We start from the raw sequence: 15282 nt of genomic DNA, 5'->3' as shown, positions 1-15282 counted from the left end.
CAGCATACTATAGGGACACAGCTATATCAATGTTTATAGCAGCACAATTCACAATAGCTAAACTGTGGGACCAACCTGGATGCCCTTCAGTAGATGAATGGATAAAAAAAATGTGGCATTTATATACAATGGAATATTACTCAGCAATAAAAGAGAATGAAATCATGGCATTTGCAGGCAAATGGATGGAGTTGGAGAAGATAATGCTAAGTGAAGTTAGCCAATCTCAAAAAACCAAAAGCCAAATGTTTTCTTTGATATAAGGAGGCTGATTCATAGTGGGGTAGGAAGCGGGAGCATGGGAGGAATAGATGAATTCTAGATAGGGTGGGAAGGGAAGGGAGGGGGAATGGGGTTAGAAATGATGGTGGAATGTGATGGACATTACTATCCAAAGTTCATGTATGAAGACACAAATTGGTGTCAACATACTTTGTATACAACCAGAAAAAAAAAAGAGAAGTTTATAATGGGGCTGGGAGTGTGGCTCAGTGGTGGAGCTCTTGCCTCACACATGGGAGGCACTGGGTTTGATTTTGCATGCTATCCTGAGGTGGTGGTAGGGGGATCACTGGGTCTTGAAAGCACCTAGCCTAGCTATCAGGGTCCCATTGGTTGAAATCCTGTTATTTCCAAGGAAGGATTTAAAGCATTTGGATGGGTTTGCTGTTTGTTTTCATTCTTCACTTCATGGAAGTGTTTTGTTTTTGAGTCAGCCATGCCTGATAATTGTGTGTTCTCACATTTGGGAGCTGGCACATAATCGTGGGCTTCTGCAGGAAGGATGCCAGCTCTCCCCTGTGGTCTTCTGGAGCTTCGCGCTCCCTGTGTGTGGCTTTGCAGTAGAGGGTTGATTTCGAGGAACCTGGGGATGCAGTTAGGGGTCCCTCGGGGGCTTCCCATCTGTGTGCCTCACGTTTCTGGGAATCATCAACGACTGAAAGCTTCAAGCACAGATGTCTTCTGCTCCGTCTCACCTGTGTCGTTTTTGCATGATTCTAGTGCTGAGTGCGTCAAACGTTTCTCTGAGAGTTGGAAGCTGAGTTTCAACAGTAGGGGCTTCTCAACCTGTGTGTGGCCCCAGAGGAGACCTGGCATAGGGTCAGTCTTGTTGCTTTATTTGGACCAAGGACTGGCTGAAGATGAAAACCCTTTCCGAGATGATTCTGGAAACCTTGGGGATGGTGGCGTGGAGAGTTCACTCTGGGCGAGTTGCTCTGCGGGACGCACAGGGCACCCGCATTCCAGGGCTCGCTTCAAGAATTCACAAGGATGGCAGCTCCTTCTCTGTGTGCACTTGGATGGGGGTTCACAGCACAAGTTCAGGGGCATTTTGATGGACTTTAAAGTTTTTTTCTGAGTACACTCAGCCCCTTATCCTTGCTCAGCAGGCACGAAGCAATTCCCCTTGCAAATGTCACCCTCCTAGCAGATTTAAAGTGACAACTTGAGTGCTGAGTATTTGCACAATTCTGGCTACAGCAATTCTCACTAATTGTGCTTGTAAACATGGGGAATTGATGGGCGCATTGGAGTGCATCTAGAATTTTAATATGTGCTGACTCCAGATGCCAGTTCCCCTTGTGACACTGGAGCTACGGGATAAATTATGTGCTTACACTGTGCAAAGCCTTGGGTTATCCCTCCCTTTCCTTTCTTCTCTTCTCCCCCTCTCCCCTCCCCTCCTTTCTTTCCTCCTCTCCTTTCCCTGTTCTCCCCTCCCCTCCCTTCCTTGATAAGTACTGATGGTGTGGCCTTCACTATCAGTTGAATCTGGCATGACTCTGGGGAAAATTCTTATGTGGGTGCACACTACCAACTCATTCACGTCCACTGATACATCAGAAAACCACATTTCTTTATGATAATTTATACCAAAGATTTTATTAGAAAGAAATTGTCACACAAGAAGTTAGTGATATTCTAGACATATGGTTAGCTAGAAGCTGTAGTCCCTGTCAGCCCCACCACTCACCTCTGTGCACGGATGGTTTAGGAGGGTGTGGTGGACACAGAGGCTTGGTTCCTAGGGATCAGAGAGAGAACCCCTCTTCCAGTGCCTCCCACTTCAGAGTGCTATCTAGGAACTGCCTTAGTCCCTTTTGGTTGCTGTGACAATGTTACTTTAAACTTGGTAATTCATAAACAACAGAAATCTCTGGCTCACAGTTCTGGAGGCCAGGAAGTCCAAGACCAAGGTGGCAACAGACTTAGTGTCTGTTGAAGACACCCTGCTTCATAGATGGCATCATATAGCAGTGTTTTCATGGATGGGATGGCAAGAGGACTCCCTCTACAAGGGCACTCATCCAACCCTGAGAACTCCACCCTCATGACCCAGTCAGCTCCTGAAGGCCCTGCCTCCTAGCACCACAAATTGAAGATTATTTCATAGGAAAATTTTCAGGGGAGCCATTGTCATAGCAGGACTCTAGTGGAGAAGAAGAAACTTTCAAAGGAACAAGACCAGTGTGTACCTCTTTGGGGTGTACTTTCTGAACTAATCTTGAATGACTAACTGGGAACTTCACGTAGGACTCTCTTTATTGTAGCATACCATGGGACAGGTCACTGAAACTCTAACCTACCTCCAACTACAGGGCCCTGCCTGTCTTTGTGAAGAGACCAAACAACAATCATGGGACACCAGTCACCTGCTCAGGTTTCAACAGCTTCCTTTCACTGTTGGTCCTAGCATGGAGTCTGTGTCTCCCTGATAAGGTTTACAGTGAATGGATTCAAACTGAATGAACTCTGACAGGACAATTCCAGGAATTATTTCTTTCAGGAGAATCAAAAGATAATATGAGAAATGCTCCTCACTTTGGTCTTCACAGCTCATAACCTCGGGCCTTTACCAACGCTCCATAGTGGAGAGCTGAGGGCTGTGGCTGCAGGGGCCATGGATGTGGGGAACCCCCTGGGGAATGAGCATGGAGGATAATGGGGTGTCTGTCATTCTGTCCCCAGGGTGAAGTTGGGGAGCAGGGCCTGGCAGGCCACCCTGGAGAGAAGGTCTGTTCATTTATGCCTTTCCCCATTCATTTCATTCTTGTTGATTTCTTTATTTGTTGTTATAAACTACGTATTGTGTAAATTGCTCATATGCCCAGAGAAATCAGTCATGTCTTTTGAGAGCTCACTACATTGATTTCGTGAATTCATTTATTTGCTCAATAACTTCCAGCATGTTCTGTGTATCAGTTGCTATGGTGGGCATTAGGGTCACAGCCACAAACAGGATAAGCTGGACCCTGGAGAACACTTGAACAGCTGTCGTGAGTGGTGGCATGTAATGTCACCTGGGGCATAGGAGAAGTCTTTCAGACTTGGGAAATGTCGGGAAAAATGGTGACGAGGTGACGTTGTAATTGAGTCCTAAAGGACAGGAGGAGGTATACACCCAGATAGGTGAAATGAGGGTTCCTGGGAGAGGAGATAGCTCACATGGGAAAGAGTGCGGGGCTGCCCTGTTGGACACGTTCTCTAGAATTCTCCTTTGCCCACTGCTCTGCTTTCCGTGTGATATCCACAAGCCTAAAGCAGGACCTGGAGAGCAGTTAGCACATGGTCTGTGCCTTAGGAGAGCCCTCCCAGAGGTGCCGAATGGACAGATCCACGGTTTTGTTCTCACAGGGAGAAGCAGGCCTCCCGGGTGCTGCAGGCTTCCCAGGTGTGCCGGGAGAGAAAGGAGACCAGGTAAGTGTGGCTGCCTCGTCCCAGCAAGGCCACCAGCCTGTGCCTGTGGAAAGGCCCCTGTGGAGTCCTTTGACAGGAGGTGGCAATTTTGACTGGGTGAATAGAGTAGTTCTCAATGTTGAGGGGAAAGAACTGGGAGGGGTGTCAAGTGCCAGAGTCCATGAGTGGGACAGAGGACAGGGGCTGGGAGACACCCCTAGAAAGGAAGAGTGTCTTCAGAGAGAATTGATGGGAGTGATGGGTGGGAGGCACCCCACCTGCCAGAGGCCAAATGGAAGGTCAGGTGCTTCCCACCTAACGGGCAGGACACCCTTTACCTTAGGAGGATTGAGACTTAGTGTGGGTTCCAACGTTTTCTAATTGTCTTTTACTATAGGGAGAAAAGGGTGACCTGGGACTTCCTGGCCTGAAAGGTGACCGGGGTGAGAAGGTAGGCTGCTCACTGCATGGTGATCAGTTACCATTCACTGCTCGTGCCTGGGGTTAGAGGAGTTTTTGTTTATTCAGAATGGACTTGTGTGACTCCAAAGTACATTTTTGAGGAAAAAATAAGGTAGACATAAACCTTGTTTGCAAGTACAGTCCATTTGGACAACAATAGAAGCAGAGATGACATGTTCATCCAAACAATCTCTCCCTGAATTCCAGCACAGCTTTAGAAGGTAGGTGTCAGGGTCCTAAGTGTGTGGCAGGCAATGGAGTCTCCAAGAGGGTGAAGAACTCGCTGAGAACCAAGCCTCGTGTCCCTGACTCCTGTGTCATGCACCAGCATGTCACTGCGGTTGGTTCTAGAGCCAGCCACAGAGCCAAGATAGACTATCTCTGTTGCCCAGCCCTACTGTGTGTAGGTCACAGAAGGGCGACCTTGGCTTCGACTCCCAGCACTCTCTGCAACAGGCACAGTCCACATCAGGGGCCACTCACTCAGAACAGACGAATGGAGAGAAGGCAGGGAAAGGCTACTTGCACGCATGGCTAGTGCAAAGGGAGACGGACCTGGGGTGGCGATGCCCTCCAGGGCAAGGCACAGCAAAGAGGCCAGGAAGGGCCCAGAGCAGATGCCCCAAAAACTGTGGGAGATGAAGCCTGTTGGGCATCCTGTTTGAAGGGTAGGGAAACAGACGGCCAGCCTGTGGACTGGCACCCTCAGTATCTCGTCCTTCTTCCTCTTGCCTCCAATCTCCTCCTGCCAAATCTGGACACCAGAGGAAAGGTCAGTGAGACCATCAGGCAGGACGGGGAAGGTGCAGGGGTGGATGTGGGCACCACATGGAAAACAAGCACAGCTATCAGCCAGCACCCTCTGTGGGTGAGGAGAGCAGGGGGTCCTGGTGCATGTCTGAAGCTACAGAATCACTTTCCATGGACTCTGGTCCACAGTCCCTGCAGTTGTTTGAAGGCTTCTCCCACTCAATCTCAGCAAGCAGGCTGCGCTGTGCCTGGCACTGGAGTAGCACCCAACAGGCATTCCATCCATTTTGCCTCCTGTCAAAGCCCCAGAGAAACACACGGGGTGGAAAAGCACAGTGGACCTTTTAGACATTGCTTGGTGAAACATGGAACTCGTCAGCTGAGCCGCTGAGCCTCGCATACTTGGAGGTGTGCTAAGATTTTGTCCTAGGTGGGTACCTGTCTACTGTACCTGTCTACTCACACATGGACCTATGCTGGGATTTGGTAAGATTTTGCTATTGGGAAGCAGTTCATTAGGTGGCACATGAGCGAAGTCGTCCCTGAAGCCAGATGTGCGGGAGTAGCTTGCCTCTGATGCTATCTGCTGGTTGCATGAGAGTCCAAGGGAGCTTTTGCTAAAACACTGTGAACTTGAACAGGTGTGAAAGGCAGGGTTTCTGCACAGTTGAGCCTGTGCGTGTCGTGATTTCTAGTTTTCAGTGTCTTGCTCTGGTAAGCAGTGAGTTCTGAGGTCATTTCCATTGGAATCCGCGTTTTTCTAAATAGAGAGCTGAAGTCCAGAGAAGTATAGAAACTCAGCCAAACTTAGGGAGCTCAGACATGGCCAGAGGGTGCACAGGATCCAGGCAGCTGCCTTCTCAAGCAGGCAACTTCAGCCACAATAGTCTGCATCCTTCCAACTAGATTCTAGCCCGGGAGGGATGCCACCCTCAACCCTGGCAGCCCAGGAAAGCCCCCAGCCATCTTCCTGGTGCTCTCTAGCACAGACTGGTAGAAGACTTCCTCTCTGCTAGACCATCACTAATAAAGTGACAGTGAACAAGATGCAGTTCAGCCTCCAAACATCAGACACTAGAGGAGGCAGCCACGGGATGGTTGAGAATCCCACCGTGAGAGCTGCTTTTCTTTGCTGTTCATGCTCGGCCTTGGACCACATTACACCTGAAATCCCACAGTGACTTCATAAGTATGCACCCACACAGCCCTCAGTGTGCTTGTGTGTGTTTGCCTGCATCTTGGTGGGAAGAGAGCTGTTACAGAAATCAGAGGTAGCCTGGGTCCCCTTCCTGGCTCCGCGTGCTGTGTGGCTCTGAGTGTCTTGTCTGCCCCCCTGTGCCATGATGGACAAGCTAAAAATGGATCTTCACGGACCTCCCTCCAAAGATCCTTGTAAAGTGGAAATGATACTCGGCTTGTGAGTGATTCAGGGCAGACCTACTATGGGCAGAACAGCCCTGAGCACCGTCCATGTAGGGAACTTGCTAATCCTTAGGACAAACTCTGAGAGGAGATACGGTTGTCAGTCATATCCCCACTTTGGAAACTGAGGCACAGAAAGGCTAATTCCATTGCCCGCAGCTGCAGGATAGAGTCGAGAGCTGAACCTGCCAGGGCCAGTCTGCAGTCCTGGCTGTCAGCATCACAGTGCTGCATGCTGGGCCTGACCCTGAGAAGGGGGACACCCACACACCACCGGGCCTCGCACCCTCCCTCCTGCAAGGTGTCTGCTCTCAGGTTGTTCTTTCTGTGCTCTCTCCCTTCTGCCCTTGCCCCGACCGGCTCCCAGGAACACCAGGAAACTCATTTCCTGAATGCAGACGATACGGAAAGCTCCGTCTCTGTGCCATTGCTGGTTCAGTAATAAGAACAAAGTTTGAGGAAAAGGATAAAGATGTTTTATTGCTTTGCTATTAAAGGAGAAAGGCAATGGACTTATATCATGGATGCTTCCATTTCCAGTGCCGGGGGAACAGTGAGGGTGTGAGGGCTGTTTCCAAGTATCATTATCCGTAGATCTAATTTATATTTGACTAGTGTCCTTGAAAGAGCTGTTGTCCAGTCCCCAGGACCGGGGCTTCTTTATCCCTGTGGACAGTGAGGGGAAGTTGCAGATAACTTGGCTTGGGACAGGAAAGAATGTTATGTTAACCTTGCCTCCCCATGGATGGGGAGAGGAAGAAAGAGAAGATAAAGGAAGAACCCAGGTGCAGTGGTGCATGCCTGTAATCCCAGTGGCTTGGGAGGCCAAGGCAGGAAGATCGTGAGTTCAAAGCCAGCCTCAGCAAGTTAGTGAGGCGCTAAGCATCAGTGAGACCCTGTCTCTAAATAAATTTCAAAATGGGGCTGGAGATGTGGCTCAGTAGTTGAGTGTCCCTGAGTTCAATTCCCAGTACCCATCCCCACCAAAAAAATAAAAAAAAAAGAGGATGGTAAAAAGAAAAAAGGCAGTTTTAAAATCAACCTGAAGTGGTCAGCAGCAAGGTTTATATTCAAAGCGTGAAGTGGACCCTGTTATGTGAAAGGGGCAGAGGAGACCATGGAGGCCCTCCAGTGCTTTGGCAGGATCACAGGTAGACTCCAAAGCGTCCCGATGCCTTCCTGTCCAGAGAGAGAGGTAGCAACAATTTGGGGTAAAAACATTCAATATAAGACTTTACAGCAGCACCATCCCCTCCTGACTGTGGAGCAGACCCTGCCCCTTCCTTGCCCCTCTGGGTCCCCCACTCTGTGAGCCTTTCCACCCGACTGACAGCACCTCAGGTGGGGTGGGGCTGCTCCCTGCTCCTCAGGGGAGCCCAGAGTGAAACATCCAGGGGGAAGCAGGTCTGGTGCCCAGGCTCCACCCCAGCCACGCCTCTTAAAGTGACAGAGCTGCTAGGCCTGTCCCTGGCACCCACCGTTCCTTCCCTGCCCCGCAGCTCTGGGGTGGGACAAAGTCTGATTCCGCAGGCAGCAGGTCCTCTGTCCCCTGTCCTCCTCCATTTGCACCTGTCATTCATGCAATTTAGGAACTGCATGGTCACTTGGGATCTGCTGGGGTCACTTGGGCTCTTTCTTGGTAAGGAAGTGAGTTTAGGTGAGATGGCCTCTGAGCACAAGTCCCACCCCGTCAGGAAGGCGGCTGGGAGAAACCGGGCACCAGGTGCGTTTCCTCCTGCATCTTCTGGAACTCCAGTCCAGCTCAGAGCGAGATTCTGGGTTTACTTCAGGCTCAGCACTGGCCGCTCCTGTGAGTCTGGGCAGGAGAATTGCAGCTTCTGTGCCTCAGTTTCTTCTTGGGGATACGTAAATACCCTATGGGCGAGTCTACAAGATTGGGATCATACATGGGAGACACATAAACCAATATCTGAAATTAAATATTAAGTAGTGATAGAAATAATGATAAAAATTATACAACTATTATTTATGTTGTTTACTCAGAGTGGCCTTGTCCATCAGCTTGACCCAACCTTGTTCATTTGTCCACCCCATGACCATATTACAGGGACGGTCAAAGGCCTAGCCCTGGGCCAGTTTCTGATCTAGCACAGACACTATCCCCTGGCCCCAAATGGCACCTGCAGGGTGACAGCTTCAGAGACTGCTTTTGCTCACTGTGGTTCACTCTGCATAGAAGAGATCTAGGAGCCTTGTCCCCACTGTGAATGTACCACATACCCTCCTGGGGCTCACTCAGTTGCTACATGTGCTGTGAGTCGTAGGCATTACTATCCTTATTGGGCAAAGAGAAGAAACAAGCCCAGAGGTAAAGTCATTTATAAAATGGTAGAGGTGGGTTTCAAGCTCAGGTGACTCAACTCCCAAGCCTGTGTCGTTCACAGGGATAAGACTGTTCCCTGAACTTGAGAGCAGCTGGCTTCTTTCTGAGGGAGTGGGTCCGGGCTCCTAGCTGAGGGAGCTGAGCTCCCATGTGCTTATCATGCTCAGAGGCACAGGTGGGAATGTCTGCTGTAACAATCAATACTGGCCATGGTCACGATCAAGGGAGAGCAATGTCACTGTCTTCAAAGGACGATGGACATTGTATAGCTTTATTATATAAACTCAACGGAATAGAACAGAGTGATTTAAATAATCTATAGCTTTATGGATCAATATAGAGACTTCTCAAACCCTGTGTATGTGAGTGTGTGTGCGTGTGCGTGTGTGTGTGTCTGGAATCTTTATAGTTGAGAATGTACATTGGCCTCAATCTGCTGGTCTGACTCAGCCTGTGCTGGGACAGCACTCATTTCTGTTGCCTGGAAGGTGATACCAGCCCTGTGCTGCATTAAGCAGGTGGCAGAAGGATTAATGTTCATTAACTCTTCGTTTCTTCATCTAGGGTGAAGCTGGCCCTGCAGGCCCGCCTGGGCTACCTGGAACTGTAAGTCACTCTGCTAATCTTTTCTACTTCTCTAAATTCCCAAGGTATTGGGATTCCTCCACACACACCACTTCATTAAAATCATCTCCAGATTAGAGTTTGTCAATAGTCAGACCCCCTCCAAGGACTTATAATTTAAAATTATATCTTCTTTAAAAAATCACCCTGAGCTTATTGGTTTACTTTATTCAGCAAAAGCACAATTACTACTCAGCAGAATGTGCGATTCACACCGAGAAGACATAGGCACCTGTTATGTGTGGGCACTGAGGTCCAAAGACAAGAAACCATTTGTCCAGCATGAGACTGTATCACCATGACCCAGGCTGGGCTTCATCCTCTGCCCTGTGAAGGTGTTTGGCCACCATTGTGAGTCAGTGCTGTGGCATTTAGAGCAAGGGCTCTAGGGACAGAAAGAACCAGCTCTTACCTCTGCCACTCACCTGCATTGTGTCTTAGATATGTTATTTAACTCCACAGAGAGTAAGCTTTCTCATCTGATAGAAGATATTATACCCAACTAGCTTATACATTTTTAGTACAAATTAACTGAAATAATGCAAAGTACTTAGCAGAGTTCCTGGTACCTAATAAACACTAAATATAAAACTGCTGCTATTATTATTTGTCTTACACTCAAGAATCCTACAATGGCGCTTTATTTGGAATTGTTTTTCATTGTAACATTTCTTCCCAGACTTGAGCTTCTCTGCTTTGAGCAACTGATTTCAGGAAAGTTGTTCACGGCTTCTTGTGCTGGCCCCGACTGGGTGATTGATTGGTTGCTGGACAGAGCAGGGGTGGAGAGCAGGAGACGAGACGGCCTGAATTCTCAGCAGTCCTGCTGGCGGTGGGGCAGGACATCTGACTCAGCACTGTTTGTCCGGCAGCCCTTACTCCATAGCTCCATCTTCTCCCTAACCCGTACCCTGTGAAAATGAGGCTCAGATATTCCATAAAGATGTTAGAAGAACCTCAGAATCAGAAATTTGGGGCCAGAGTGGGGGTTGTATGAGATTATTGCTTAAGATTGTGATACGGCCTTGACAAGGCTTCAGGGAGGTGAGCACCCTTGCCTTCTGGTGGGGGAGCAAGTTGGTAGTGCCCACTGGGAGCTGCTTGGCCATATGCACATGCCAGGAGGTGCCTACCCTCGAGCTTAGCTAGTCCATGTCTAGGCTTCTAAGTTAGACAGATATTTGCATGTGTGCATTTAAAAAATGTGTGAGGATGAACATTGTAGTGTCACTTGTAATAGGGAAAAATCTACATGACCATAAGTATAGAATTAAGTACATCAGACCATCTGTATCACAGAATCCTATTTTATAAAGAAACACACACACACACATACACACGCACACACACACACTATACACAGGGTCTTGGAAAGATATAGGTACACTAATTAAGTGGAATAAGACAAAGTAAGTGAACAAATTAATTTGTGGATCATTGTGCATTGAGAGATTCAGAGCACAGGCTCACAGCCTGCTTACATGGCTGGCAACTGCTGGAACTGCATTAGGAAGCTCACGTCTCTGGTCTCTGCTCAGGGTTCTTATTGACAGTGGTGGGCAGAGGCAGCTGGTCTACCTCCTACAGTCTCTGTGAAGAGCCAGGAGTTGGCGCATGGGAACAACGGTGAAGAATACATTCAGTTTCACTATTCTGAGGAAGTCGCATATTTCTATATGTTCATAATTGTGTGAAAACATAGAGAAAAGGTCTAGAAATATGAAAAACTGTTTTTTGGGGGGAGGGAAGAGACTGGGATTGAGGACGTGGAGGGGAAGGTCTAGGAAGCCCCTTCTCCCTTCCCCGGTGAAGACCCTGGGTTTTAGGGCTAGCCCCCAGGTTCCCTTTGTCCATTCGCTTTATCCTTTGGGCTCCTTCTGGGAGCCAGGCCATGGCACAACTGGGGCCTGATGGAGCTTATAGTCTTGTAGTGGAGATAAAGTCTGATCTTACAGTGGACAGGATAAACATTACAAATTAGAGTAAATGTGATCAAGAAAAAGAGCAAAGTGCAGTTGATGAGACTAGCAATGGACCTAGCTTACCTAATTCATATTTGAGAGCATGACATTTAAGAGATCTGAAGGGTGGCCATGGCGGAATGCAGGGGGAGAGCATGCTCCAGGGCTGAGGAACCATGTGTGCAAAAGCCCTGAGCCTGGAGAAAAGCCTCCTGGGAAGCACTCGGCTCAGCCAGGGTGGGCCAGCCAGGTGGTAGCCAGGCTGGAGGGCTGCCCCAGGCACCATCCATGAGGTCTTGGCTGAGGGCACTTTGCACAACAGGGCCCTCTGTAAGCCCTGGCTCTGCTTTCCTCTGCCTATTTCCCTGCCTGGCACATGGCAGGCGACGGTAGTGGAAAAGCAGACGTGGAGGGCTGGATCCAAAGCACAGTCCCAAGCACTGTTCCAGTGGCTTGTCCAGGTTATTCCAGTGTGTCCTTGTAACCCCCCGAGTGAAGAACATTTCATCCCTTTTTACTGATGGGGACATGGAAGGTGACAGAAGATATTCAAGGTCACATAGGGTTGGTGCTTGAGGTTCTCATTGTCGAAACTAATAATCACTGAAGGGCATTTTCTTTCACTTGGCAAACCTTTCAGAGTCAGCAGCTTTGGGGCTCCACACACCCCTATCTTTCTAACTTCTGTTTTTTTTTTTCCAGACATCCCTGTTCCCACCGCACCCAAGAATGCCTGTAAGTAGCAGAGGAAAGGGAAGAGACTGGGATTGAAGACGTGGAGGGGAAGGTCTAGGAAGCCCCTTCTCTCCTTGCATAGCCTGGCATGTTAGCAGGCAGGGGGTGCTGTGGTGTGGGCTGGAGCGGGGCCGGGTGGTGCCGGCCTCAACTCTTCATGCCAGGCAGCCAGGCCTGTGGGCTCCCGGCCTGGTCCTGGCAACAGGCGGGAAGAAGTCCCTGCATGGAACCGGCCCTCATGTCAGGTGGGACATTGCAGGGACATTCCAGGGACACAGCTCCATAGTCAAGGGCAGATGCCACACCAGAACTTCAGCACCCAGAGCTGCAGGTGCTCTTGAGGAGAAGCAGAGTTATTGAGACGGCAGAACATTCAGGAGTTGGAGAGGGGCAAAGGTGTCCTGAGGGTGCTCCTGTAGGTGGCAGTGCTTTGAGGGGCCCCGGGTCTGGGGGAGGCTGCTGAGGGGACATGGAGAGCACAGCCTGCTTCTGCACCCTGGGAGGTGGCAGAAGGAGGGAGAGCCTGGTGAGCCAGGAGACACTGCCACGCCTAACATGACACACCACTAGAGCCCCAGGAGCCCTCTCCTCCTTGCTCATGGCTGGCGCTTCTGGAGGTCTTTCTGCTGTTGGTGGCACTGAGGCCAGAAAGTGGGCCTTTGTTTTGTTTGTGTCTCTCCAGTTGTCAGGAGGTGACCCACTGCTCCATGGCATGTGGCAGCTGAGGCTAGAATGGGAAGATCTAAATCCCCGTGTGATTTAGAAAGTTTAAGGTGTCCTCTGGATGGAAAGGAGCAGGTGGACAGATGCAGGCCGGGGCTGAGAACCGTGCAGAGGAAGGATTTGTACTTCACAGATGAAGGGGGAGGAGGCGGGGTGGTGGCACAGCCATGGGGAGTGTGCACTTGAGGAGAAGCTATTGGGAAGGACCTGTCAGCTGTGATGACCTGGTGGGGGTGACTGTCCCCACCTGAGGGCTGCTCTTAGAGGCAGGTTCCCGTGGCCGTCCCCCAAATACCTCGATGTATTGCTTCACTGCCCCGGCGTCTTCCCTACTTAGGTTGACGCTGAGTCCCCTGAGATTAAAACTATGGAATTGCTCCATAACAAGACAGCTTTCACAGTATTCTCTTGGGACAGTGCAGGGGGAGAGGGTGGAGAGGGAGGGCTGCCCTCCTTTGCCTCCGATTCCAGCAGTGACATCCTTCCTGCAGGGAGGATGGGAGCCAGGAGGCCTCTCTCAGAATCAAACCAAGCAAGTAGGAACTGGAGGGAAGGGAAGTTCTTTTGCGAGCCATTTCACGGCTCTCTCTGGGACTGGCTTTGTGTTGGTGGGTCTGGAAAGTGTTACTCTGTTGGACTTCTCACTGCTCCTTGAGGTGTGCCTCTCAGTCCCTGCGGTGCAGGAAGAGGCGAGATCTAGAGGCACCTAAAAGTTTGCTGCATGATTAACAGAACAGAAAGGAGGCACTCACGTGGAGTGGAAGCCCGGCTCCCTTCCCTCCTGGATCCAGGACTTGGAGGCTCGTGAGAGTGGCTAGTGGGCAGCCTAGTGAGGTGGCCTGATGAGATGGCTTATGGAGATCAGAGCAGGCTCTTAGATGGCGTGTGTACCTCTTGAGATCTGGAGGAAAAGTGGAGGAGAGAGGGACAGATAGCTGGAGGCTTGGGGAAATGACAGTAGCAAAGTGGGGTGCCAGGAGCTAGCTCAGAAGCAACCATGTTGGGAAAGCTCAGGGGGCAGCCTGATCCCACCGCTCACAAGGCATGCCTGTCCCTGCTCCTCTCCTGCAAGATGGCCCTTCAGCCTTAGAAAGACACCTGAGCCTTGGAGCTCTGCCGTCGAGGCAGCCTCTGCCCCCTTACCTTCTTCCTGTCCCCTGTGGGTTGCAGGCTATAGATTTCCCACGCTTTCTGGGAGGTGTGTTGGGAACCCCAGGTGTGGCACCTGCAGCCTCAAGGAAGAAGCCCTGCCCCTACCCCACCAGATGAGTCCATCTTGGGCACACCCAGAGCACTGCCTTTCCAGTCTCTCCTATTTCTTCTTTAGCAATAGCTGGACACACCACTCCAGCCACCCAGAGTCTAGGGCTCAGCTTCCAGCCTGTCCCCAAAGGGCTGTTCCCCTTAGCAAAGCATCCACCTCACTCTCCTTCAAGAAAGGGCTGTAAAGGATTACCATTCATTATGATCCACCATGTGCCATGGGCTGGAAGGGGATATGGGTCAAGCCATATGAATAAGTGTAAAATTACCTGAGCAGGCATCATGCAGGAGAAGGACCCTGGTCTCTGTGAGTCAGTACCAGGAGGACTTGGCCAATTTGGAGATCCACTTCTCTAAAGTGGGGATTCTGGTCCTTAGAACTGGAAGAGTCAGGCTCAGTTAGAGTCCCAGGGTAGTGGGAGAGAAGAACCCTGGGCAGTAGGGTCAGCCTTTGGGGGACCCTGGTGACCAACCAGGTGCAGCCATAGAACTGGAGGTGGCCCTCCTGCCGAGGGAGGGGTGTGTATGTGCACTGTGAGGAGTGGGGGTTCACTTTCGAGTGGGCTGTACCCTGTGCTTCTTACCAACAGGGAGAACAAGGGCCAAAAGGAGAGAAAGGTGATCCGGGAGTGCCTGGGGAGCCGGTGAGTGCACACACACTGTCCTTGCTCCCATGCCCTGTGCTGACCTGTGCCACTGGAGAATGGGCCCCCTAAGGCCCACAAGCTCTAGGTCTGAGCAGTACAGTCCACCACCAGGAGCCCCACTGAACTGAAGGTAGCCCCTTTCTTGTTCCCCAGGACTCTGGTGACATGCCCTCTGCAGATCTCAAGTTATACCCATTGCATGCGTTCCCGCCACACCCCATCTGCTCAGAATTAGGGTGATGAGCCACTTTATGGATGGATGGTTTCATTGCAGGGACCACAGGGACGTCCTGGAGATTTGGGCCCTCGGGGACCCATTGGACCTCCGGTAAGAACGCCCCTACCGCCTGTTGGCTCCTCAAGGCCTTCTCGCCTGGCATTTTGGGAAAGCCCACCAGAGGGCGCTGCAGCAAGTGCTGTAAAAGCCAGAATGTGCCAGCACTTTGCAAAGCATGCTCTTATGCAGCCGCCTGGGGCCTGACCCTGCCTCCCCAACACCTGCAGGCGCATCACTAAAGGGTTGACCCAGGAGAGCTCTGGGTTCATTAGACAGCACGATCTGGAGAGAGGTGGTCCAGCAGGTTCCCAGAGCATTTTCAGAAGCAGGAAATTGGCTCCCCCTTCCAGCCATTGATTGGCAGCTCTGATTTAAATAATGCTTGTGCTGATTAGC

The 15282-nt window shown here is 50.5% G+C and overlaps 1 protein-coding gene across 3 annotated transcripts in view; it reads left to right on the top strand.

Annotated features, from left to right (window-relative positions):
- Positions 1-15282, top strand: part of COL22A1 (collagen type XXII alpha 1 chain) — a 238332-nt gene that overhangs the window by 138781 nt on the left and 84269 nt on the right. For all 3 annotated transcript variants that reach the window (XM_081266210.1, XM_081266209.1, XM_081266208.1), the window contains 7 exons: positions 2971-3015; positions 3637-3699; positions 4076-4129; positions 9221-9262; positions 11944-11976; positions 14553-14606; positions 14884-14937. In XM_081266210.1, coding sequence (XP_081122336.1) covers positions 2971-3015; positions 3637-3699; positions 4076-4129; positions 9221-9262; positions 11944-11976; positions 14553-14606; positions 14884-14937 — 345 coding nt within the window. The remainder of the gene's footprint in view (positions 1-2970; positions 3016-3636; positions 3700-4075; positions 4130-9220; positions 9263-11943; positions 11977-14552; positions 14607-14883; positions 14938-15282) is intronic.

This window comes from Spermophilus citellus (assembly GCF_964194105.1).
Source record: "Spermophilus citellus genome assembly, chromosome: 14".
In the NCBI taxonomy this organism is placed as follows: Eukaryota; Metazoa; Chordata; class Mammalia; order Rodentia; family Sciuridae; genus Spermophilus; species Spermophilus citellus.
This window is presented reverse-complemented; position numbering and strand designations above follow the sequence as displayed.